The sequence below is a fragment of the Dreissena polymorpha genome, chromosome 10, assembly GCF_020536995.1.
Source record: "Dreissena polymorpha isolate Duluth1 chromosome 10, UMN_Dpol_1.0, whole genome shotgun sequence".
Taxonomy (NCBI): domain Eukaryota; kingdom Metazoa; phylum Mollusca; class Bivalvia; order Myida; family Dreissenidae; genus Dreissena; species Dreissena polymorpha.
Window position 1 is genome coordinate 74262978 of NC_068364.1, and position 27665 is coordinate 74290642.

At 34.2% G+C, this 27665-nt stretch overlaps 3 protein-coding genes across 3 annotated transcripts in view; 2 read left to right on the forward strand and 1 right to left on the reverse strand.

Annotated features, from left to right (window-relative positions):
* Positions 1 to 15095, forward strand: part of LOC127849236 (trafficking kinesin-binding protein 1-like) — a 91710-nt gene extending 76615 nt beyond the window's left edge. The window contains exon 18 of the mRNA XM_052381956.1: positions 8574 to 15095. Within this exon, the coding sequence (XP_052237916.1) occupies positions 8574 to 9570 (997 nt within the window). The 3' untranslated portion in view covers positions 9571 to 15095. The remainder of the gene's footprint in view (positions 1 to 8573) is intronic.
* Positions 15096 to 15844: 749 nt separating this feature from the next.
* LOC127848929 (uncharacterized) lies at positions 15845 to 22485 on the reverse strand. Its single transcript, XM_052381657.1, has 4 exons — positions 22359 to 22485; positions 22023 to 22129; positions 17942 to 18027; positions 15845 to 16898 (listed from the first exon to the last, which is right to left on the reverse strand). The coding sequence occupies exons 2-4, from the start codon at positions 22116 to 22118 to the stop codon at positions 16718 to 16720; spliced, it is 363 nt and encodes a 120-aa protein (XP_052237617.1). The 5' UTR covers positions 22119 to 22129; positions 22359 to 22485; the 3' UTR covers positions 15845 to 16717.
* Positions 22381 to 27665, forward strand: part of LOC127849237 (outer dynein arm-docking complex subunit 4-like) — a 55516-nt gene continuing 50231 nt past the window's right edge. Inside the window, exons 1-4 of the mRNA XM_052381957.1 lie at positions 22381 to 22527; positions 23159 to 23290; positions 23980 to 24133; positions 24839 to 24903. Coding sequence (XP_052237917.1) covers positions 22405 to 22527; positions 23159 to 23290; positions 23980 to 24133; positions 24839 to 24903 — 474 coding nt within the window. The 5' untranslated portion in view covers positions 22381 to 22404. The remainder of the gene's footprint in view (positions 22528 to 23158; positions 23291 to 23979; positions 24134 to 24838; positions 24904 to 27665) is intronic.

A 27665-nucleotide genomic window follows, 5' to 3' on the forward strand; every position in this document is an offset into this window, starting at 1 on the left:
ATAGCAACTTGATATTAGGCATGCATGTGTATCTCATGAAGCTGCACATATTTAGTGGTGAAAGGTCAAGGTCATCCTTCAAAATCAAAGGTCAAATATTTGGCTTCAAAGCAGCGCAATAGGGGGCATTGTGTTTCTGACAAACACATCTCTTGTTGACATTAAATTTGGTTCCATTAAATTATTATGCCCCCTCTTCGAAAAAGAGGGGGTATATTGCTTTGCTCATGTCGGTCGGTCTGTCGGTCGGTCCGTCCACCAGGTGGTTGTCAGACGATAACTCAAGAACGCATACGCCTAGGATCATGAAACTTCATGGGTAGATTGATCATGACTTGCAGATGACCCCTATTGATTTTGAGGTCACTAGGTCAAAGGTCAAGGTCACGGTGACCCAAAATAGTAAAATGGTTTCCGGATGATAACTCAAGAATGCATATGCCTAGGATCATGAAACTTCATGGGTAGATTGATCATGACTTGCAGATGACCCCTGTTGATTTTGAGGTCACTAGGTCAAAGGTCAAGGTCACGGTGACCCGAAATAGTAAAATGGTTTCCGGATGATAACTCAAGAATGCATACGCCTAGGATCATGAAACTTCATGGGTAGATTGATCATGACTCGCAGATGACCCCTAATGATTTTGAGGTCACTAGGTCAAAGGTCAAGGTCACGGTGACCCGAAATAGTAAAATGGTTTCCGGATGATAACTCAAGAATGCATACGCCTAGGATCATGAAACTTCATGGGTAGATTGATCAAGACTCGCAGATGACCCCTATTGATTTTGAGGTCACTAGGTCAAAGGTCAAGGTCACGGTGACCCGAAATAGTAAAATGGTTTTCGGATGATAACTCAAGAACGCATATGCCTATGATCATGAAACTTCATGGGTAGATTGATCATGACTCGCAGATGACCCCTATTGATTTTGAGGTCACAAGGTCAAAGGTCAAGGTCACGGTGACCCGAAATAGTAAAATGATTTTCGGATGATAACTCAAGAATGCTTTTGCCTAGGATCATGACACTTCAAAGGTACATTGATCGTGACTCGCAGATGACCGCTATTGATTTTCAGGTCACTAGTTTATTCTGTTTTCACACTGTCCAGTAAAGAGACTTACAAATTGAATTTTTGACACATGTTCATTCATAATGATGTATAAGCCTTTGTTTCTGTGCCAGTAAATACTTTTTTTATGGAAATGACGTGAGAATTCAACATTTAAAAAACCAATGTAATATGATATGTAATATTATATGGCAACAGGACAGTTGTGATTTGCTGGGTCAATTCTATTTAGCTTGACCATCCAAGCGGTTGATAGCTCTGACAAACTGGTGGTCTGAAACATTGAGAAAATGTCACGATTCACTGACAATAAATCAAACATGTTATTCTTGCTACGCAACTTGCATTTAATTTTGTCAATTCAAATTATACATAAAAATATAATTAATTTTTAATCTGCTTGTTAATTGAAAAACAGCAACACAGTTTGTATGTATAAAACAATGTTAATACATAAATAGGATCAAGCATATTAAAATATCAACTTAGATTTAGTTTCCTTTACTGTACAGGATTTGTAAAGTTAGGTTAATATTTGTGTATTGAACAAAAATAACAACAGTGTAAAAAAAAGTTAATTTGGGGATGTTCTATCCAAACCCTGAGAGTTCAGATTTCCCCAAATGCCAAGTAAAGATTGTAAATTTCAACCCACTCCTCTGGTTAGTTTTCAGAGGCACATATAATTAACTTTTGAGCTTAATGTCTCATTTGTACTTGCATAACTGTATTAACTCCAAATCAACTAGTACAAGTGGTAGGCCAGTATTACATGGACTGGTGTTCACTGTTTACACAGTTTCACAACCCCATCTGATACTGGTCAGTATCTTGGCAAGTGGCCAAAGTTGGGAGCGGAATTAATGGTCTATTACATAACTGACTTCTGTGTGTGGTAAACACATGATACTGGTCATGTGGTCAAGTTGCACTTGTATACATTTGCCCAATACACAACACTAGCCTTGGCTATTTTTAATCAGATTGCATTGCTATCTATGGTGGTCATTGACTAGGGGAGTTAACTGCAATAAATAACATGTTTCATTACCATTAATAAATAAAACATTACAAATTGTGTGCACGTTTCACATATTGTCAAATAAGTCAAAATGTGTGAAAAGAATCCAAAAAATCAAAGACTCAATCATATAATGGATATAATTGATTAGTATAGGTCCTGATTGGTTTTTGCACTATTAATTGGATACATTATGATTTCACAGGTCATTGACATACAGTGACAAAAAACATATTCACACAACAACAACAACAACAACAACAACAACAACCTTTATTAGCATATAAGCATAATACAATGCTTTTTTGCCACAAAATAGAAAGTTACGCAGTGTGTGTGTTAAACATACATTGATTCAATATTCAATAAGAGAAGTTTACAAAAAACAGTAGTACGTACAGCAGTAATCAATATAATTATATCATCAACTGTAATACGAGGAAAATGTAGAATTATTTTAATTATACAAACATATTCAATGAAAAAAATAAAATAAAAAATAACATGGCTATGTCTTGTAGAAGTTAACAATTATAACTGATTGTCTATATTATTACGCATTTCATTAGCATTGAAAATATATTTAGCAAGGCTTATTATGTCTCTTTTATTTGCCGACTGCATTAGAAAGTCAAATTTATTGAACGTTGGCCACCTTTGAAAATATGATTTTAAATGTTTCTTTCTAATTTCTCTATATAAAGGACAAACAAGTAGAAAGTGATACTCGTTTTCTATAGCGTGTCCGTTGCAAAACTTACATTTTCTATTATTGCGTAGTATGTTATTATAACGACCTCTTTCGATTTCTAATCTATGTGACGATAATCGAAATCGTGTAAGTGATGTTTTGTATTTCTTATTTGTTATAAAATCAAGATATGGTTCTAACTCAAAAGTGTGTTTAAATCTACAATAGCTCATGAGTCTAGGGGAATTATTTATTTCACTATACCAGCTTTGTTTGTAATTATCTAATAAACGTTGTTTAATTGTGTTGTAGATGAATGTTTGATCGGTTTGATTTATGATAGTTGTTTGATCCACCCATATATTGCTTAACCCAAGCTCGTCAAGAGTGTTTCTTATGTGTGACGCCCAATTTCGATGGTTGTATGTGATATTTTGTTGTGCATCGTTAAATATCACAGAGTATATTGTTTTTGTGATACTGTTATCACTTGATTTAAGTATTTTTAACCAATAGCGGAATATTTGTAATTTGCGTATTATGTATAGCGGGTATCGTCCTAATTCTCCGTACATACCAGCTAGATTTGTAGATTTGTTTACTTTTAAGATTTTTCGAAGTAGTTTTGTATGTATTATTTCGATTTCTTTACCTTTCGTAAATCCCCATACTTCTGCTGAATAGTGTAGGGCTGGGGTGACTAGTTTATCAAATAGGTTTAATTGTTCGCGTGTTGAGAATTCGTATTGATTAATAATAGTGAAAAGTTTATGTAGAGATCTATTTCCACGTTCTGCTAGTGTTTGGGCTGTTTTATACCAGTTACCATTCTTAAATAGTGTTATACCTAAGTACTTGAAAGATGTCACTATTTCTAATAATTCCCCGTAGAGGTAAAAGTTATAATTTGTATGGCGATTACTTTTTTCAAAGATCAAGACCTTTGTTTTACGTGTATTAATTTTAAGTTGAGATACTATGCAGTAATTTTCAATGTCATTCAACATTGATTGTAATGATGTTGGTGATGTCGAAAATAGAACTTGATCATCTGCGTATGATAACAAGAAAAACTTAATGTCGTTAATCGTTATAATTCCTTCTATGTTTGAGTTTATGTTCTCTACCATATCATTGACGAACATTAAAAAAAGTATGCTTGAACACGGGTCTCCTTGTTTTACTCCTGTATTAGATATTATATGATCGGATATTTGTGATTTAATTTTAACGGCTGCCTTAACAGAAGTATACATAGCTCGAAACGCGGATACAAATTTGGTACTAATTTTTTGCGATATCAGTTTTTGCCATAATAGTGCACGGTTTATGCTATCATAGCATTTAGCATAATCAATGAAAATGCAGTATAATTTTTGGCCCGAATTTAGTACTTTATTTATTAGACTGTTTAGTATAAAAATACAATCTACAGTACTTTTGCCGTTTTGATAACCGTATTGGAATTCAGATATTGATTTGTTCGATTCGCACCATTTGGTTAGTCGGTTTAATAACACTTGTCAATAAATCTTTGATATTATATTATTTAGGGTTATTCCGCGATAGTTTTCTGCTTGATTTGGGTCACCACTTTTATAAATTGGTGTAATGTAACCTAGTCCCCAATCTTTCGGGTAATTTCCACTTTCAAATATGTTATTGAATATATGTGTCAGATGTGGTTTTATGATGGTGTATGAAGCTTTGATTAGTTCAGCTGGTATCTGATCCGGCCCGCTTGATTTTCCGTTGTGTTGTGTTGATAATGCTTGTTGTATTTCATTCTCTGTTATCGGGGAGTCAAGAAAATCATTTGTTTCGCTGTTGCTAGTGTTGTCATGAATATTGTCAATGTTTTCATTGGACATGTCGTTTATATCATTACTATATAAATTATTGAAATGTTCATACATGTTTTCTATATTGATGTTGTCGGGAATACTCGCGTGTTGTTTATGACATTTTTTAATATTTTTCCAAAAAATTTTAGGCTGTGTTTTAGCTATATTAGTTAACCGTGCCCCTTCTACGACTCTATAGCGGTGTTTTGCTTTTCGTCTTACATCGTTATATTTTGTTCTGTGCTGAATAAAATTGTGTCTGTTTGCATCAGTTTTACTTTTATTGAAAGCATTTTTTGCGTGTTTGAAATTGTCTTTTGCATTTTTACAGGTTGAATCGAACCATTGTGGTTTTTTATGTTGCCTGTTGTGCGAATTTATTTTTATTACTTTGCAGAATATGCATGCACTGTTTTCTTGAAGGTATTTAGTCAAAATACTAGTTTTCTCATCTACCGTTTTATTTTCATCAAACAATGTATTTAAGTTTTGAATTGTATTTTTTATTAACGTATTAAATTCATTAATTTTAGATTCGTCATACACTATTTTTTTAGTTTCTGTTGTATTAGATTCATTAATATTAAATGGTGTCTTTTTGGTGTGATTTTTCATATTTAAACTAAAATATAGAGCTGCATGGTCAGAAAATTCTGTCCAGTCTAGAACTTCAAATTCTTTAACAAAATTCCGATCGAGCGAATCCTTTTGCATTAATAAATAATCCGTTACACTGAGGCCACGTGATGAACTGAAAGTGTAATTCCCATGTTTATCTTGCGCTAATCGACCGTTGGCAATAATGTGACTGGTGATTTTGCACATGGAGATCAAAGCGCGACCTTGAATGTCAATCACGTGATCTTGATTCATGCGTTTAGGAAAACTCGTGGGCGTAAAGTAAGAGTTGTTTGTATTTAAAGTGGTATCGCCATCTAAATGTTTGTCATATTCTAATATGTCTGATAAATTCCCAGTTCTTGAGTTTAAATCTCCAACAATGTATGTAAGGCCTAAATTACAATATTTTTCGATGCCTTTTTCTAATTCCTCAAAAAAATCAAAATCTTTGTCTTTTAATACTTTTGAAGTGATAGGTGGAATGTATGTACAACACAAGTATACATTTTTATCAAAATCAAACAGTGATTGATCTAATTTCAACCATACTATTCCATAATTATCTTTTTCTGCAACAGTTATTTTATTTTTAAATGTTGTTTTATAATAAATTGAAATACCTCCGGCTTGACGACCTTTTTTAATCCCATATGATTTATGTCCATAAATGTGTTCACTAAGATAGTTTTGAATTTCGATGTTTGTTGATTGCGTTTTGCTTGTCCAAGTTTCACTTAATACAACAAGGTCGTAATCGCTGATTAATTGTAGAAAGTCACAGTCATTTATTTTTCTATTGAGTCCGTTCACATTCCACGAGATGATTTTGAACTTCTCAGTGTCCTACATATTAACTTCCCGGAAGTTCCCGTCCGCTCCTCTGGATAGTAGTTTCGGTCCCGCCCATTTTGTTGTTCTACCCGCTGCTCGTTCCCGGTCTACCAAGTGCTGCTTGTTGCGTCTTTTCTCTAGGGTCCCCCTCGTTTGTTGGATACCGATGCCTTGATGGAGTGCTTTCAGGTCTTGGCTCCGCTCAATTGCTGTTTTTCGCACCAGCTCTCGATCTTCGTAAAGATGGAATTTTGCTACAATAGGTCTCGTTTTAGATGGTTTACTCTGACCTATTCTGTGTACTCTGTCAAGGATGATATTTTTGTCGATGTGGAGAACTTCTTTAATGAGCGTTTTAATAATTTCGTCACAGTTTTCTTGGCTTGACGTTTCCGCAATACCATGAAACAGAAGATTTTCACGTAAGCTATGAAATTCAAGTTTGTCGATAGCTTCATCAATCTGGGTGATTTTTTTGTCATATGTGTGTAGTGTATCTTCGATTTTCGTCACCTTTTCATGAAAATCTTTGATTTGGTTTTTTCGACTCCGTTAACGTTTTCTTTGTCATTTCAAATTGTTCGTTAAAGAAATTTAGACTTGTTTCAATGGAATTTACTTTTTCTTCGAGAAATTCAACTCTTTTGATCATTTTGTTCATGCACTCTTCAATTTTATCGATTTTTGATACTTGCGTTTTGATCTTTTTCACGTCCTCGATCATTTCGGATGCCCACATCGGAGGTACCTGACTGCCTTGACTGAAAGTCCCAAATTGATTGCAGGGAGGGGATGCGATTCCAAACTGCGTTCCGTATTGTGGTGCTCCCGGAAAATTCATATTCCAATTATATTCAGGGATATGATATTGCGAACTGTTAACTGTGCTACCAAATGTAAAATGCGTTGGCGTAGTTGACCTGTTTACACGTTTCGCTTCGTCGTCGTTGTTTACACTCGAGTTTGAACCTGTTTGACAGGTTTTAATGTGCGGGAATCCCGTGCTCGCTTGTTCAGTTTCAATAGGTGATATTGTTTTTCGTTTAGAACTTAAATTTTCCTTTTTACCTTCTTTTGAGTTTTTACTTTTCTTTGGAGACATTTAGCATGGATGTTGCGCTTCATATTAGTCCAAATTTTACTCACTTCATTGCATTAAATCCATTTAAATTTTAACATTTTGTCACAGCTACGAATTTCACGTCTTCACACACGCGCATGCGCATCGACTCACACAATGGCTGTCACTACAACGAAGAGCCCATATGGGGGGCATGCATGTTTTACAAACAGCTCTTGTTGTTTATGTTTTCCCCTTATGATATTTAATTTAAAAAAAAATACTGAATTAAATTAATAGCTACTCTTAAAAAGCTTATGATCAAATGGTGTATTTAAGAATCTATAGATTATTGCAAGTTTAATATGCATGTGAATGGATATTAACTAAATATTGTCTTTTCATTGTAAGAAGACATTAAAGCAGCACTTTATAATATAAAAATGCTGTCAAACATGCACTTAAAAACAATTTTCTGTTACTTATAATCATATTTATAATGCTTAATGTTTCCCAATTTCATGGTTTATCGCGCTATTTTTTTCCAATTTCATGGTTTATCAAGCTATAATTTTCCCAATCCAAATGGCACAGGCTGTAACAAATAAAAGCAAAATGAAATCACTTAACAGATTAAATTATTTGCAAGTAAAGTCATCTAATGATTTATGTACCCAGTCATGGTGTTTTAATGCTCAAAATGATTGAAAAGGTTAAAACTACTGACAACAGCCCAAAACTACTGAGAGATGCCCTCCATGCTACTGAGAAGCAATCGTTAGGGTAAACAGGTCTGCATTAAGACAAACATTTTGACAAAGTTACATGAAGATTGGGCATGAAATGTGACAGTGTTTACAATTTTTTTCTTTTTTTTTACCTAGTGACCTAGTTTTTGACCCGGCACGACCCAGTTCGAACTCGACCGAGATTTCATTGGGACTAAGCTTCTGACCAAGTTTCATGAAGATCAGACAATAAATGTGGCCTCTAAGAGTGTTTACGAACAAATGTTAACGGACAGACGGACGACAGACAAATACCGGTCACAAAAGCTCACCTGAGCAATCAGGTGAGTTAAAAAATTCAGGAGAGGATAGTTTCAGTTAGAAAAATAACTGGAAGGTTGAGAGGGAAAACTCTCCTATCTGCTTGCAGGCATATGAATCATCCTCTTTTCACCTGATTTCCTGGCTTTTGATTGACAATTTTTTATAAAAAAAGGTTTGTGTTATGTGGTATCTGTGTAAAAAAGCAACAATTTGAAGTAGGGGAAATGGTATTCAGCTGATTTTCACATATTTTATGTACATGTCAGTGCATGAAATTTCTGTTGCTGATACAATAGTGTGAAAGCCTAACCATCCAATAAGGTACATTTTACATATAAAATCCAATAAAGCCCCATTTTCTGAACATTTCAGAGTGACCCCTTGCACATCGTCCACAGCACCGAGAATGGCGATATGCACGCAGACAGCTGCCATGGGAACCAGCACCTACAGCATGTCTCTGGGCCTGGCCTCCATTCTCAACGAGCGAGACATCAAACCTGACGAGGACCATTCACGCAGCTCTTCACCGCTGCATCGACCTGTCAGCTCGAATCCCAGTCGATTCCCCAGCATTGTGTCTGACCGACTTTTCGTACCTGTGGGGAATTTGACTCCCGCTACTACTTTGACCCTTACTACGAATAACTACCGGTTGATCCCGTCACCTTCATCTTCGACCCCAAGGTCAAGTACAGGTCAAGGTGACAGGTCATATCTAGGTCAAGGTGGCAGGTCATATCTAGGTCAAGGTGACAGGTCATATCTAGGTCAAGGTCATGATAGTGGAACCAATATTGACCAGCAATTAAAGAGTCTTAACAGCATGAACTCAGCGAGTGTAAGTTCCAGTTCGAACACGTCTTCTTGGGTGTCAGCAATAGCTGGTCACATGCCAGGATCAGTACAGGGCTTGGGGCGGGGGTTAATGGTGGTCGGGCAGCCATCGTCTTCGCCCGTAGTCTCAGGGGAAACTAATCCCCTGGGGGTGATTAACAAACTGAAAAACACTGGGTTTTCTCTGTATGGCTTCATTACTGGTGTAACGCCAAGCTGTAGTGATAACGATAAAACTGGAGGCACACACAACGCACAAATCTCACAAAACTCGGACAATCTCCGTCCCAATTCTCTGCCCTTGCCGCAGTCGACCTCGTTGCCAAACTTGACCTTGTCAACCTCAAGCTCATCGTGGTCCACTTCTGTTGCCATGGCAGCAAGTGGGTCCGGCGCAACAAACAACTGCTCCTCGACGAGTTCGGTGCAGGAGAAGGGGAAGAAGTCGCAGCTAGGATCGTTGTTATCCTCGCGGACTGCTGGTGGAGTTTTAGGGGCCTTAGCAAAGTTGCACAGGGACTCAAGCTTGTAAAGATCAGTTCAAACAAACTTATTGCAACACGTGGGACTTGAGTCTGTGAAATTTTCCTTATGTTAAAACTGATTTAACTATTCACATAGGACTCCAGTGTGTTAAATGTCTATGTTTAAACCGATTTGAAGCTTCACACAGGGCTTTGAAGGCCTTGTTCAGACAAAGATGGAATCTTTAGGCCTTAATCTCTTACAGAAGTTCAGTCATCATTTGAAATAGTTGTATACATTTAAATCTTGCCATGAACGAGTTGAACAGGGTTTTGAGTCTATGAAATGTATTTTTCAGACTGATTTAATGTGAAATCTGCTAACTGTTTTCCTGAACATGCATTCTTGTGAAAAATCAGAACTAGGTGTACACTGTAACTCCAATATATCGCGGTCCATTAGATCGTGATGTCCGCTATAAATAATGTATGCAGATTTTGAACTTTCTTTAATCAGGTTTTCACAGAATAGCTTCATTTAGTTGGTGCAAGTATTTAAATTCATTGGACATGTACACTCAGTTATCTCTCATATATTCTGTTATATACGGTTATATGCTTATGTGTCATTGCCTCATTGGTTTAACCCATTTATGCCTAGCATCTAGAAAAAAGGCCTTAGCAAACAGCGTAGACCCAGATGAGATGCCGCATGATGCGGCGTCTCATCAGGGTCTGTGCTGTTTGCTTAAATGAATTTCTGTAAGAAATATTCTAAATATAGAAATAAATATACTAGACATCCCTAATTTTTTAAATAAATTATCCAATTTAGAAGGATGGGAGAGTCCACTAGGCATAAATTGGTTAATGTGAATATAATTATTCACATAATTAAAGACTGAGAAGTTCTGAGTAATTTTAGATAGCAAAATGTATGCACTGTAGCCAGCTGGCATTCGGGTTAAAGTTAAATGAGGGTTGGTTCATGCCTGTATATCAGAATGTCTTCAAAAGCATCAATTAACAAGATAGTTTTATTTTCCAATAGTTCATTACAAGCATTTATTATGTTGTTGTTTTTAAAGCAAGAATGCTTTTAATGTGGCAAGAAGTTCTCTCATTTAAAATTCAAACTTATTATTGATGCTTTCAAAATTGCATAATTATGTGCTAAGTAATTGGTTTGTTCATAAAAGTATATAAACATGTGTTTTCTACATGTATGCCAACATGTTTTACATCTGCATATGTGAAGATTTTAATAGTTTTGTACACTGTTGAAAACAGAAAAAAAGTTAAGTAAATAGATGTAAATCCAAAATGCTTTGTTTGTAAAAGATTTTAACAAAAGCCATCATTTTGCAATTACAAATAATTTCTGCTGAAAGCAAATAGTCAGCAAAGCACAAATTCACTTATTTCAATATTTTGTTGTTTGTGTTTTTTTTTCCACAAAACCCATTCAAAGGACATTTTCTCAGTATGGTAGTGTTAGTGTGTTAGATTTCGCTCAAAAAAGTACTGGGGTTGAATCCCCAAAAAGGTAAAAAATACTTTTTTTTCTTGCTATTACAATAACCTGCAGCTTCTATAAGAAGTGAGTAAATACATTTGGGGGTACAAAATTAAAAATCTAAACAAGTCCCTTTTATACTGAAATAAAGACTTTTATAGTATTTTCTTATACTCCTGTGATATGTTAATTGCTCTTATGTTAATATAAACTTAAAAATGCTTGAAAAACAGGTTAACAAAGTCAAATGTATACTATATTTTCTAGTAGTTGCTTTGCATACAAGAGTGATGAATGATGTGGAATAAAAGACATATGTTTCAATTTTAGATATTTAAGGACATAAATTTGTATGATGTTATTGTTAGTATTATTTTAATTTTGAACATATTAAATTATTTATTTTGATTGTGTACATATTTTGAAACATATTTAATATATAGTGTTTTAGATTTAAAAAAGGACTATATGTGATATATGTATACAAATTACAAAGAGAGTAGTGCTTTTAAAGATAGGTTCTAGCAATCTATTTTTATTACTTTCTACATTATGAAAGAATTGAAGTTGTTTTTTTTGTTTTTTCTTGCCTTGTTTTTAAATAAATAGAACTTTGGTGGGCTTTGTTGTTATTTTTAACCATATAACAAGGCCAATTCAATACTACAAAATTCAAAATATTTGCTGTAAGTAATGAAAATGTGTTATTATTTAGCACGTGAAACATTTAGGAGTTTATTCTACATTTACTGGTCGTTTATAAAATTAATGCTATAGCATTAAGTGTTAAATGGTTTCAAACTTATTTAGTAGTCAATTTTATATTTAAATTAATATCAATTCTGGCTAAATGCCCCAAAAAACATCAAAATGGATTAGCAGTATTTTACAAACAAGGCAAAAATTAAAAAAACACAAAGTTTCAATATTAGAAAAAAGCATTTGATTAATGCTCTTAAGTTGAAGTATAATGTATGCATTTGTATAGCATTTGTTTTTGTACATGTGTGCATTTGTTAAGTGTTCATTTTTTATGAGTTCATTTCAGGGCTTTCATTTTTTCTGTATTGTCTTCCTTGTTAGTTTTCCTTTTTTGTCTCATTCACTATGTTGTTAAATATCCATGTGATCATAAGTTGCTTACAAATAGCAAATGTTGCCTGGAAATATTTCTTTTTCCTAGTAACTAAGTTAGAATTCAAAGTTTGGTACAAAACTTAAGATAAAAAAACACATAGCTAGGGGAGAGTTAACATATTTGTATAATCAATACTTAACAATCTGCAAATTTAGTTGTCTTAATAGTTGTGACAATAATCAAATATACAAGTAAATATTGTCATTCTGAAAATCTTTTCCCTAAAAAGCTCATGTTTAGCATAATTATTCGGAGAAACGAACAATATTCAATGCTTTGGGTTGCTCACATGTTTACATAATAAGCAGATTCTCCAACTCACTTTTTCATTGAATTGATATATTATCATTGTGAAAATTCTCATAGCATGATTCGGGGGAACAAAAGGTTGTATCATATTGCATCGTAATATAAGCTGGTGCTATATACTTCTTATATAGAGCTATTAACCTCACAGATATACATGTAATCATGTCTTATTCTAAATTCATAACTTTCACATACTTCACATAGCATTAACTGCATTTAATAAACTAGAAGTGGGAAAGGTTAATAGTATATAGTTGGACCAAATTACGTATCATAGATGCTGTTTTTTGTTTTGTCGAGCCTACTGCTTGTATTGATCCGATCTTTTATGTAATGACTATCTCATTTTAAGCTGTAGATTACACGCCTTTTGTACTCTAAACAGTTTATGATTTTTCGCATTTTACCTGTTTACAAAATAAACTGCTGGAATGTCATGTTGAAACAAAGATTACTCAACAGTTAAACAAAAACTTTCTTTATACCCCCACAAACGAAGTTTAGGGGGGTATATAGGAGTGAACTTGTCTGTCGGTCGGTCTGTCTGTCGGTCCGTATTAAGTGTCCACTCTCTAATTCAAGTAGTTTTGATCCGATCTTCACCTAACTTGGTCAGAAGTTGTACCTACATGATGTCTAGGCCAAGTTCGAACATGGGCCTTGCCGGGTCAAAAACTGGTCACGGGGTCACTTAGTGCGTTTTAAACATTCAACATGTTGTCCGCTCTCTAATTCAAGTAGTTTTCATCCGATCTTCACCAAACTTGGTCAGAAGTTGTATCTCGATGATCTTAAGGCCAAGTTCGAACATGGGCCTTGCCGGGTCAAAAACTAGGTCACGGGTTCACTTAGTATGTTTAACACATTGAGCATGGTGTCCTCTCTCTTATTCAAGTAGTTTTCATCTGATCTTCACCAAACTTGGTCAGAAATTTTATCTAGATGATCTGAAGGCCAAGTTCGAACATGGGCCATGCCAAATCAAAAACTAGGTCACAGAGTCACTTAGTTTGTTTTACACATTGAGCATGGTGTCCGCTCTCTATTTCAAGTAGTTTAAATCCGATCTTCACCACACTTGGTCAGAAGTTGTAACTAGATGATGTGTAGGCCAAGTTCGAACATGGGCCATGCCGGGTCAAAAACTAGATCACGGGGTCACTTTGTGTGTTTTAAACCTCACCATATTGTCCGCTCTCTAATTCAAGTAGTTTTTATCCAATCTTCACCAAAATTGTTCAGAAGTTGTATCTTGATAATGTCTAGGGCAAGTTTGAATAAAGGTCATGTCGGGTCAAAAACAAGGTCACTGGGTCACTTAGTGCGTTTTAAACATCACAATGTTGTCCGCTCTCTAATTCAAGTAGTTTTCATCCAATCTTCACCAAACTTGGTCAGAAGTTGTATCTAGATGATGTCTATGTCAAGTTTGAATATGGGTCATGCTGGGTAAAAAACTAGGTCATGGGGTATCTAAGTGCGTTTTAACCTCACCATGTTGTCCGCTCTCTAATTCAAGTAGTTTTCATCCAATCCTCACCAAACTTGGTCACAAGTTTTATCTAAATGATCTCTAGGACAAGTTTGAACATGGGCCATTCCGGGCCTAAAACTAGGTCACAGGGTCACTGAGTGTGTTTTTTAACATTCAGCATGGTGTCTGCTCTCTAATTCAAGTAGTTTACATCCGATCTTCACCAAACTTGGTCAGAAGTTTTATGGAGATAATCTTAAGGCCAAGTTAGAACATGGGCCTTTCTGGGTCAAAAACTAGGTCAATGGGTCACTTAGTGCTTTTTAAAAATTGAGCATGTCCGCTTTTTTTGTGAAGACGACATGCAAATATTATGTGTCAATGCGGCATGTGGGGGTATTCGTCACGTCTGGTTTTAAGCTGGAGATTACGCGCCTTTTGTACTGTTTATGATTTAACCTGTTTATGAAATAAACTGCTGGAATGTCATTTTGAAACAAAGATTACTCAACATTTAAACAAAAACTTTTTTTTTCGGGGGGGAATTTGTGAAACCATGTGTAAATTGTAAACTGCAAAAGCAAGCTGTTTTTAAAAAGTATGTCATTTTAATTATTACCAGTACTTATTTATGTTCATGTTTTCTTTTATTAATTTCGATGACCAATCGCTCGGGCAAATAGATTTTTTTATCCTTCATGCTGTTATTCCACAAGTTTATATATTACTACAGTATTCCTGTACACTTAAACATCGATTTTAGCACAGCAGGGCCGCTGTTCATTAAGAAAATAAAATTGTATGTACAGTACCTTCACATCTCAAGTCTTAATCATGACAAAAGAAAGAAATTAGTGTCATTTACTGTAAATATGAATATTTGTATCTGACTTTATTTTTATTTTCACATAAGATCAATGACCCGTTAATTTTCCCAAACTATATCAAGAAATAGATGGCGCTATTGTGTAACAAATTTGCATCTTCTTACAATTTTCCATCTCTATCATCCTTTAACTATACTACCATTATTCTGTGTGTGTGTAGAAGGGAATCCCCTAGCTTGTGTTGTTGCTTTTAGGTATGTTTTTGTACCCTAATGTTTTTAGATAACCAGGATATTGTTATCCCAAAACACAATAAACTTTGAAAAGTTTTATTGCATTTATTATTTTACAACCCTCTGTTAATACCTTATACTCCATTTTCCAATTGATGCAAGTTTTCAGGATTTGCATAAAAACAATTGCAAGAATGTGACCAATTAATTAACAGAATGTTAAACCATGTGTGTAAACTAGAGCTTTGTCACAGACATGACAAATACCCCCACATGACACATTGACACAGAATATTTTGCATGTTGTCTTCACAAAAAACAGCGGACACCATGCTCAATGTTTAAAAAGCACTAAGTGACCCAGTGACCTGGTTTTTGACCCTGCATGGCCCATGTTCGAACTTGACCTACACATCATCTAGATACAACTTCTGAACAAGTGTGGTGAAGATCGGATAAAAAAATACTTTAATTAGAGATCGGACACCATGCTCAATGTTTAAAACTCACTAAGTAACCCTAGACCTAGTTTTTGACAAGGCAAGGCCCATGTTCGAACTTGGCCTAGACATCATGAAGATACAACTTCTGACCAAGTTTGGTGAAGATCAGATGAAAACTACTTGAATTAGAAAGCGGACATGGACCTACAGATAGACTGACCGACAGACAAGCTCACTCCCATATACCCCCTTAAACTTCATTTAGAGGGGGTATAAAAAAGACATATGATGTAAAATGTATGGTGTTAATAGTCAGGTCATACCTTTATGAATAATGAATAGTTGATTGAGCATTGCAGAACAGCACTTCTGAAAACAATAATATCAAGAAGTAACAAAGCGAATTTTTAAGTGACCTTTAGTCATTGAAAAAACAAAATAATATTGAACAAACATAATTATAGTATAATCTATTAATGAACAATATATGCATGAATCTAACACCATGTTATCCCAAGCGATAAGGCTGAGAAGTCTCAATTCAGTTGGGAATTAATATGCAAACAACAATGGATCTGACTACACTAACAGACAAACCATTTAAACATTTTATTGAGTCAAAAATAGATGAGAACAACTTTCTTTCAAATTGTCTGACTTACAGTCAAACATAAATTGCAATAGCAACGAAAATATAAACAGGCAGTGAACATGTTTTTATTATAAATACATGTACCATAGTAAAGATCGAGTATTAAAATACATTTATTATAATGTAAAAATAACTGTTGCTAGACTTGACAAAAATGATTCTTCAAGTAAAATGGACATTTGTTCACCACAAAAAAACATAACAAGAATTTGGAAAGATCCAAAATATATTCTTTACATTTGAGGCTGTTATTGTTTTCCTTCATTAAAGAAATTTGAAACAGGGAACATAAATGAAAAATTAAGACAAATTCATCACATCAAAGCAAACAATACATCAAAATGTCAAATAAAACACTGAACTTTTGAAGAACAATTTAATGCTTTTTTGCTATTTCTGGAAAATGCATCAAAATGGTGAAAAACATGAAACACTGAAAGATGATGAAAAACAACAATGAACACTGAAAGATGATAACACTTAAATGAGTAATTTAAAATCCCCATCCAGCTATTCAACTAGCTTCTATGGAGTGTCTAGATGCTGAACCGTGCATCAAAACAGTGAATAACATGAAACACATAAAGATGATAACATTTAAACAAGTAATTTAAAATCCCAATTCAGCTTGGCTCTGATGGCGCCTGAGGATTCTGGTACTTTGCCTTATTGATGAAGTCTTGCTCATGTGGTTGGAGGACCTCGGTCATGTGTTCAGCCTGCCAGGAGTTGACCATTTGTGTGCCGAACTCGGTGTGAATCTTGTCCAGTTTACGATGGGATTTGTTGACCTCTGCGCTCATTCTGTGGATTTAAACGCAGTAAATTTATATGAGTCGTGTTCTGAGAAAACTGGGCAGAATGCAGGTGCGTAAAGTGTTGTCCCAGATTAGACTGTGCAATTCGCATTATGCCCAGTTTTCTCAGAACAAGGCTCATATGATGAATTTATTGTCAAGCATTTCAATTAAATGTTCATATTAATTCCTCTGACACCTATGTTATCTTTAGTAAAAACCAAATATACAAATAAGTATATGATCAATTTATAACGTAATCTGCAAAGATGTTATATAAATTGTTTTATCTTACTAGTGCACAAATATTAAATAATAAAATTTTCTAACTACTAGAACAATACTTGAACAATTGAAACGTGAAATCCCACGAGTTTGGTATTTTAAGTATGGGATAATTACGTTGTTAAAATAAACTGAAAACTTTCCATCCCAGGAACCATGATAAGTCTGGTTTAGAGAGAATATCAGAATGCGTATAGTTAACAATTGAAAGTAATTGAAAGTAATTGTATTTATGATATATTTATCATTCCTTAACATTTTGTTGAATCATAAACAATTAAAATTAATCTGCCTATTTGGTAAAATGAGGACATTTGAAGTCCCAATATGCATGCATTTATTTGCTTTAACTATGAATATTTTTTTTGGATTTGTTAAAACTTCATTCTTTTTAAAATTGTCAAGTTGCTGATAATGTAAATGTTATATAAGTGAAAACCCCAAGTAAACAGATTTGATAAAACGGCCAATTTCAGGAAGGCAGAGGATTCAAGTATTGGAAAGATTTTTAACATATGACTATATTGTTAAATGATTGTGCCATGTTTCATGACTGTCAGTCAAATAATTAGCTTTCAGCAATCAGAGAACCAATAATCTGATTTGGAGAAGATCTGGATTAGAGGGTTTTAACTGCAGTACAGAATAATATTAAAATATCTTACAACACCAAAACACTGATGCTTCCCAGCAAACAGACTCAAAGGTTAGTTAATATTTCATTGAATCAAGCTTCTATTAATAGGTGAACACGGTAAAAAGTACCTTCTGCTCTCAGACAATGCCCGGGAAAAGAAGTCAGAAGTCCTCTGGTCAGTAAGTTCATTTGTTGAGTCCAAACGTCCTTCATCCTTAATGTAGAGATGTTTTTTAACATTGGTCAATAAACTGTAACGGAACGTATTATATTGCATCAAATGGCATTGTTAAATGAAGTGCTTAAAATTGAAAGAATATTTCATACATTGTATACTCGGACCACATTGTATAACGGCATTAATTGTATCTCACTATTTTAACAACTCTAAATATGATCATAACAAGATAATCGGGTTGTGATGAACAAAGGTGCAATAAAACACCGGGATAAAAATGCTGAAACAAAGAGTGTCAACATTGGTGTGAAAAATTAAATCAAACATTTACTTTATTCAAGAGAATTCATTTTATGTGTAACAAGGTACGTTTTTTCAGACAAATAAAGTTTCAAATCAGGTACAATATGTTGTGTACATAAAATCAATCTATTTAATTGTTGTTTGTTTTCATCATTACTTGTTTTCATCATTACTTGTTTTTGTTTGTTAAATTTAATTTATTCTGAAATAAGTTCAATTGATTTTTTAACAAAAAAATGGTCGCGAAGAAGTCCCAAGTATGGAGATTTCGAATTTTACTAATTTATTTTAATCTGTAGCCAAAAAATGTGACAGCATTTTAATGTTTTCGCTAAAATTAAGTAACAACACACACCTATCATTATTCAAGATATGCACTTATGGTGCAATATACAAGCGTTGATTAGATTAGCAAGTGTATTACACAAGATAACAGCTATTTTATAACAGGTACTTATGGTACATTTTCATAAAATATTTACGTTTTAAGTTTAGTGGTAACAGTACGGGATTAGTGTTGCGACACACAGGGTTATTTAACGGAATGTTTAATGTATTTTCACGCATCAATGTACTAAAATGAAATATGCGAAAAGCGATAGCTTAATAGGCGTCAATATAATAAAAAATGAAATATGTGTGCAATTTACGCACATACGGTATAGTGCAAGAGACGTTGATATTATCAGCGACACTGTACAATTTTCTCTCCGGCAGATTTTGTATCATCTCATTACGTCACATAAGGCTAAGGGACACAACTCTTATACTAGTAAATGCGAATAACTGAAAGGGTCTATAGTGCGAATTAATTAACATGATGGATAGTCAATATAAATTGCCGCCTAAGAGTCTTTTGATGATTTTTGCTTTGGCAGACTCTTGGCGTCAATAGTCCACTCTATCTTTTTAATAGCGAGAGTTTTCCTTCTTTGTCTATATTGATGCGCAAGGAATTTGGTGTGCAACATTCAAGCCCCGATATCAGACAGTTAATATCAACGGATTGCAATAATATTTACATACCTGTGTAGATAATTCATTCCTCAATAATGTTCAGTAAGAATTATGTAATGACTCTTTCAATTTTGCACGCCTGACCAATTTAAATCAACACACTACTCACATTTTCTATTCCAATCGCTGTGCCCGCTGTATACCGCAGGTAGATTTTAATCGATAACGCAGCCTATTACACCGTAATGCCTTCTTCTGATTGGTTGATATTTAAATATTTCATAACATGGCGAGAGGTCAGTGATTGTATTGCGATTTAAGCAGAAGTTTAACTGAAACAAATTATGCCTTTTAACTTCAATTCGACGCTTTTTGAGGTTAAAATGGACTAATTAACTAAAACTTTATTAGTTCTGGCTTCCATCACTTTAAATGTCACTTTTTATGATTTTTGACTGGCGCGACTTTATAGTTATGGACCAACCCCATTAGGAAAGTCAACCAGAAATTCCCGAAAAGTTGACAGTTAACAAAGACCGTTCCAAAACAGCTTTTGAATGCAGTTGTTGGCCCAAATCAACCACTTGATTGGAAAGATTGACATTTTTCACATTTAACTGATATATTCTTTCACAAAATACTATCTTAAACATTTAAAATGTATCTATTCTGCTCTTACATATGGAGAAAAATAGCGATCTGACAGACTTTTTTGAAATGCGAATCTCCCGAGATTTCACGGTCATATGACGTTATTTCTATTTTTAGTAACAAACCATGTGCTCAGGTGTTTTCAAATTCAGAATGACATTTCCCGGTATTTTAATTATTCTGGCTTATTTTGTAAACAAATTGTAGTGTCAATACAAAGTCAAAGTAAATATTATATAAAACTACCTGATTCACAATGAAATCAGTCTTATAATCCACCAGACGTAAGTTGTTAATCACAAATAATAGATTTCAGAAAACGAAAGTAATGTTTACAATTTCAGCATAAAATGTCAAGGTTTATCCGAAAGTATCCAAATGAAAACTCGTCACGTGACAAAGCGACAATGGCGTCAAAATTGTGAATTTCAGACTGATGAGAGTTATTTTCATCTATTGTAAGATGCATTTGAAACATTTGAACCTTAAAATATTCCTTGATGCAGTAATTTATATTCATTCTCCAATATATGTAGAAATGTATCCAAGAAAATGAGTCTTCTTTGATTTATAGCGTGACATAAATATGTTACGACTCTGGTTGACTTTCAATACGGGGTTAGCTTCAGCGTACAGGTCAATACTATATAAACTGTACGCTGAAGTTTCTTTAGCTAAAACTTAATGAGTTGTTAATGTTATTTTGCAATTTTAAGCATATTGATATAATAGTATTTGTATTTATTTTTCGTTATGGTTTTTACAGATCGGAGTTTCAGCGTTCAGGTTTATTCTGAACGCGAATTATTTCAGCTAACATGATGGAGTGACCAGGATTTTACGGACGTTTTGACAGGTTACAACCTTTCTGATCTTACGTAAAATAATGATTGTTTGAGAGATTGAATCTAAACTTATGGTAATAAATCTGCGTTTTTGCAAATTAGTTATTAATTTTCGACCAGAAGCGCGATACAAGACACTGCCATCTATCTAACAGTGACATCCGAGGCGGACTGTCAAAGTTTACAAGACGATCTCAGTAAACTAGAGAAATGGGAAGAGCTATGGGACATGGAGTTTAACCCTGGCAAGTGTCAGGTTCTCCATGTCACACGGAATCGTAAGCCCATTGCGCACCAATACAAGCTTCATGGTCAAATCCTATCCCCAGTTAAGGACGCAAAATACCTTGGTGTTGACATTTGCCATGATTTAAGTTGGAACACACATATCTCCAGGATCACAACAAATGCAAACAAAACATTAGGTCTCCTCAAACGTAACATCAAGACAAAACATGAAAAGGTCAAATCACTATCCTATCAAATACTAGTACGTCCCCAACTTGAATATGCTTCCCCCATATGGTCACCACACACTCAGGTCAACAAACACAACATAGAAATGATTCGGCGGCGAGCAGTCAGATGGGTAAAAAATGACTACTCCCATTACACCAGTGTCACACAACTTCAAAATACACTCAACTGGCGCACCCTTGAGAACAGACGCATAGATGCCAAACTCGTCCTTTTCTACAAAGTCTACCACCATCTTGTGGCCATATCCCTCCCATCTTAACTTGAAGTCCCAACCAGGTTAAACAGACACATGCATCCCCTCAGTCTTCGTCAAGTCCATACAGGTTGCGATTACTTTAAGTACTCTTTCTTCCCCCACACCACAGTATTGTGGAACAGGTTACCCCACCCCGTCGCAATGCTGCCTGACCTTGAGAGCTTCAAGCAGGCAGTAGCCCAACTTAGCCACTTAACCCATGGGAATTGCTTTTATCCATTTTTTTACCCCTTGTATACTACATGACTTTTAAATCTCTTAACAACCTAACAACACTATCCTTATTAATGTACAAATTCTTAATTTGCTGAAAGATACCTTTCTCAGCTTTTACTCTTTTACTTTACTAACAGCCAACGCGCACCCTGCCCATAATACTCGCGAGAGGCGTGAGGCAGTACTATGAGATAGATAGATACACTGACAGTGACATGAGTGAGTTCCCATGTTATTTGATTTTTTTGTATTCATCATTGCTGAAAAATACAATTTTCTAATATTGGCGCTTTTAATTGTAAAAGTGTTAAATTAATTGCAACCTTCTGCTTCTGATAATTCTCAGTCACGAAATCTTCAAGACTAGATTTTGTCTCTGATTGCCCATCACCATCAGCGTTTCTTCCTTTGTCCGCCATTTGTAAACAAACTAAAAACGAGACTGTTGTTACTGGGGCCATAGATTCGAGTTATGATACAATCCAAATATCTTTGCATTTGTTCGCGAATATACTTTATTTTAAAGGATAAGTTCATTATATATCAACAATATTTCAGCTTAAAATCAAACTAATAATTATCGTTCTTGACTTACGAGTTCGAAGCTAATGATAACATATAGCAACGCGCACCTGCAAAAAGTGGTTTATGTTAGTTACCACAATTGGATCCAATTAGCCTGACTTTGAACACTAAACTTCCAAAATGCCACGAGAAGAGGGGTCTGAAAACCAAGAAGGTGCGATTTCCTTCGAAACTCTACGAGACGAGGGTCAGCATTTCGTCCACGTACAACAGTTTGATAAAGCTATTGAAAGTTTCTCAAAGGTAATGTTGACACACATTTTCAGGATTGTACGTATTATGCACTCTTCTTGAGTACTGTACAAGAACATCTTCATCCGTATACTAGCTGTCAGCAGAGCAGGAAATACTGACTGGGTTAATTTACATCGTTTATCCCTGTTAATCTGCACACAGATTTATGTGAAATAAGTCAATTAAATGCAGAGCTATAGTTATGTGGACAGGATTAAGATTATGCTCTAATCAGGGATTAGGCCACTTATTCATTTATTTACCTTTTTTCTTTTCCATTTGATGTATAAGCACTTTACATTTTACTTTATGGAAGCATATTTGTGATTAAACATTAATATACACAGATTTATATGGCACTTTGTGTCTAAAAAAAGTCAAATTTATCAATCAATTCATCAGAATGAAAGCAAAGAAATTAACCTAATTTCTTTGGTACTTAAGTGTATTTATATACCAGCTGCATGTTTAAAATTGTTTGTGTTTGTGATTTTGAATGTTCAATAATTATTCCCTTAATTAAAGTGTACTAAAATACCAAAACCAAATAATGATTATAACCAATGATTCTAATTGACAAACAAATAAAGCTTTATTTTTATTCTCAAGATTTTAGTTACCAAGTATCCGTATTTTTCAGGCCCTTGAATTGAAGCCAGAAGATCAGCACTGTCTGGTCACACGCTCCAAGTGCTACCTGCAGGTCGGTAATGCAGAGGCGTCCCTCGCAGATGCTGAGGCTGCTTTGGAGCAGAACAAAGCGCTGATCAAGGTTGGAATATTAACAAACCATATGATTGAGAATTGCCTCGGGAAAACAGGCTTTAATGCATGTGCGCTTTCCGCCTTTGGTGGATTTTTGCTAAGAAGCAACTTCCTATATTTTCTCACCCTGTGACATATAAATGAAAGTTACTTTAATTATGGAAAGTGTCATCCCCAATTAGCCTGTGTGGATTGCACATGCTATTCTTTGATGACACTTAAGGTACATGCATGAAGTCAAATCTTCCAGAGTGAGACTTAATTATATTACATTTAAGAAATTATGTTCCAAAAACATGACATGCATTAATAATACTTACACATCTCAAATGATGAATACCAGCAAGAAAAAGTACAAATACTCGGAAAGATAAAATTTTACAAGAAGAGCTTGTTCTGTAAAATAGTTTAGCCATTTTTTTTATATTTTTTTTATTTGTTTCTCAGAGAGCAGGAGATGATGAAAAAAAGCAGCTAATTTTTGTTTAGCAACAATATAACTTAATATATGCCGCAATTAAGTTTTCTGACAATTTTTTTTTCTTGTTGAACAATACAACATTATACCCATTGTATTGTAATTTGGATATACATGTGTATTACGTCACCTGCCGAATAATAAGCATTTGATACATTTTGTGTTAATTAAATGCTCTGTATCTTTCTGAATTTTAATGAAGTATTATTGTGAATCAGGGGTTGTTCCAAAAGGCAGAAGCCTTGTACCAGAAGGGTGATTTTGAGACAGCCCTCATGTTTTATCACCGAGGACACAGACTGCGGCCAGAGTTGCAAGAGTTTCGGTTGGGAATCCAGAAATCCCAAGAGGCCATCAACAACAGCATTGGAAGTAAGTTTAACCCATTTATACCTAGTGGACTCTCCCATCCTTCTAAAGTGGATCAAATTATTTCCAAAATTAGGGATGTCTAGTTTGTTTATTTCTATATTTAGAACTTTTTCCACAGAATTTCCTTTAAGCAAACAACGCAGACCCTGATGAGACGCCACATCATGCGGCGTCTCATCTGGGTCTACACTGTTTTCCAAGGCCTTTTTTCTAGACGCTAGGCATAAGTGACAAATAATTTGTAAAGTATTCTTCAATTCCAAACATAATGTACATAATTTGAGGTGGCTGTGGCGTAGTGAATATGGAATCCGCCTAGCGATCAGGAGGTCACAGGTTGATCCCCACTGAGGGAGCGTTCTTTAGATCTCCCCTAAAGACACCAAGTACTGGTTCTAGTCCCAGAAAACTCAAGACTTTTTAAATAAGCCTAAGGTAGAAACTAAACATTATTTACCCATACATAGATTTGCCCCACAGACAATTCACACATTTCAGTAATGATACTAAGTAATGAAAGAAGGTTTTGAAAAAAAATTGTAGTATTTATTGACCATTGTGTAATACCTGTATTTTGTTATGGTTTGGTGTTTTCTTTTATCGCAAAGCTAGTTCGCTTCCTTTTTTTATGGCCATAATTACATGCATATGATTTTGTTGGTAAAGAACAGAATTGTTGCATTTCTTCCTGTGTGATTATTTAAGCTCCTGAATCTGTCAAGCTGGAGGCAAACAAAGGTGACATGTCATATTTCTACAAACAGGAAGAGGTAAGAACTAGAGATGTTTAAAAAGTTAAGATTGAAGAGGGTATCAGATACATCAGTTTTCCACTCAAGCATTTATTTACTGTTAAACGGGTCTTTTTGAATTTCTTGCTAGTTTTAATGGCTACTAGGTAGCACACAAATTTAAACACCTTAAAAATAGAAAAAAAAATCCAAAAAATTGGCATAATTTATGTAGATTCTACATCTTTGATATCTTTTGTCTGAAAATGACACTGAAATTTTAATCAAATTGCACTCAATAATAATTTTTTGGACATATTCCCTGTATGAAAGTTTAACACTCACATAAGATGAGTGAATATGTATACATGGAAAACATTAGTGTTAAAAAAGTATTTATGTACAAAAAAGTTATGATTACATTAACTCAATTTAACTTAAATTCAAAAAACAAAACTTCAATCAATCCAGAAGTGTTCTGTTTACTTTTGCTGTGTTTTTGTGTTGAAAAAAAAGCTTTAATTTTACAGCATTCTTCTCTAGGGTTTTTATGTTGTTTATACAATTTTATCATCCTACCTTTGTATGAAAAAGTTCGTTCTATTAGTATCATTATGTCTAGGTTGTAGAAATACAAGTTGATAATAAGTGTTTATAGGTAAAGTCTTTTGCAATATTTCCTACAGCAGTCCTGAAACTGAATAGTGAGATGTTTTTTATTGTAAATATTATTTTCCAAAAAAATTAAACCCAGCAATATCACTTGTGTTTGTTACTTCATATGACATTCGCTTAATGTGCTTAAAAATGCTGGCTGAATAATTCCCAAATGAAGGAGATATGTGTCAATGTCTTTCCAAAAGCTAATTAACTGCAAGTGCATAAATAAAAGGAGCACTAAAATTGAAAAATTCATTTAAAAGGCACGTAAAAGAATAGTATAATGGGTTTGTGAAATTAAGTGCCAAGCAATTAAAGGACCCAGATTTCCCAATCTGAAGATTACTTGATGCAAATATTCCCAATTTCAGTATTTTGTGTGCTAATTTTTCCCATTTGTAACGGTGACGGTACTTTTCCAAATAGAGCAAAAAGTCTTTGTAAAAAAAAGTCTTTGTAAGATGCTGTTGTTGATAACTAGAAAATTACATTAAAAGACTATAATGCTGAAATAGTCAGAGTATTAGGTCAAAAAGTGATAGTATTATGAAGTGGCAACTCGTTTTGTGTCTGTTAAATTGAGTCATGTTCTGACAAAACTGGGCATAATGCATGTGCGTAAAGTGTCGTCCCAGATTAGCCTGTGCAATCACGGACGACACTTTCCGCTTTTATGACATTTTTCGTTTAAATGAAAGTTCTTCTTAGCAACAATCCAATTAAGGTGGAAAGTGTCGTCCCTGATAAGCCTGTGCGGATTGTACAAGCTAATCTTGGATGACACTTTATGCACATGCATTATGCCCAGTTTTCTCAGAACGCGACTCAATTTATCTGTAAATTTAATATTTTTTCAATGTTTCCCAGTAAAAATAATGAACAACTCAAAGTCACTGTAAAATACGAAATGATGATGGTTTTCGAGTTAAATACTAAATTAAGTTTGCGTTGGTCACTGCTTTACAGTGGAGGCCCATTCCGACTCCAGAATTTAATATGAGGGTATTTAGATAAGAATAAAATACATAACAGTTTGTAAAAGTAGGTAATACCAGGCTATAATGATTGTTTTGACATGCTTTTTTGCAACAAAACCAATGCATTTAATACAAAAATATATTAACATAATAACTAAGCAAATTTATGATGTTTTTAAATGAACTTGTCAGGGCCGTAACTTTAACAATTTTTTTTCTTACACCAGGAAATAATCAGCATAACAATAAACATGTAATCTTGACTGGTAACCCCAATATCAAAAAGCATTATTATCCAATAACACTGCGGGGAATCATGTGATCACAAAAGTACATCGTACGCACAAAATGGCGGAAAGAGCTCTGGCTTAATGACGAAAATCAAGGTATTCTCATATTTAATAATATCTAAATTAATGATAACTATGCGCAACTATTGATTTTTGTAGTAAAATTAAAAGAATACTAGCGCTATAAATAAAGTTATTGGCTAATCACAGATGTTATTACAATTTTATTATTATTATATTCTAAGCATGTTAGAAAGCAAAAACTGTTGTATTTATTTGTTTGTTTGTCATCTTGAATAGCAAACGCGTCAAAATAAAGTATGTTCAGACGATGTACAATTTTCATTGTTTATTGTGTCTGAATGATTGAGAAAACTACAGAAATCTCAGAAGAACAACAATTACCAAAGTACATAAGGAGACTAAGCGGGTACTTTGCGCATAGTTATCATTAATTTAGATATTATAAAATATGAGAAGACCTTGATTTTCATCATTAAGCGAGAGCTTTTTCCGCCATTTTGTGCGTACGATGTACTTTTGTGATCAGGTGATTCCCCGCAGTGAATAACAAGTGGTATGGATGTTATTTGTAAGGAATAAATAAAAATCATATTAAGATAAAAAATCATTTGCATTGTTTGCCTCTTCGGTAAAAATTCAACAAAATTCTCAGAATGAGAACAAAGTTGATTGATCTATAATTTTATTACACATTCTTTGTACCCTATTGCAATCTAAGTGTTATTCAATATGATATCAATGTATTAGAATCTTTGTCAGAAGTATATAAGGTTTTCAAAAAAATAAATGATACAATTACATGTAACAGTATTCTATTTGTAGATAAAATTTATTATAATGAATAACTTTA

What these genes read in the sequence shown, in the direction of transcription:
- LOC127848929 (XM_052381657.1), bottom strand. Translation starts at nt 22,118, where the DNA reads ATGGCGGACAAAGGAAGAAACGCTGATGGTGATGGGCAATCAGAGACA. An exon ending in AGAATTATCAGAAGCAGAAG is followed by an intron (nt 18,028 to 22,022) that starts GTTGCAATTAAT and finishes CTCTACATTAAG; the next exon opens with GATGAAGGACGTTTGGACTC. An exon ending in GCATTGTCTGAGAGCAGAAG is followed by an intron (nt 16,899 to 17,941) that starts GTACTTTTTACC and finishes TTAAATCCACAG; the next exon opens with AATGAGCGCAGAGGTCAACA.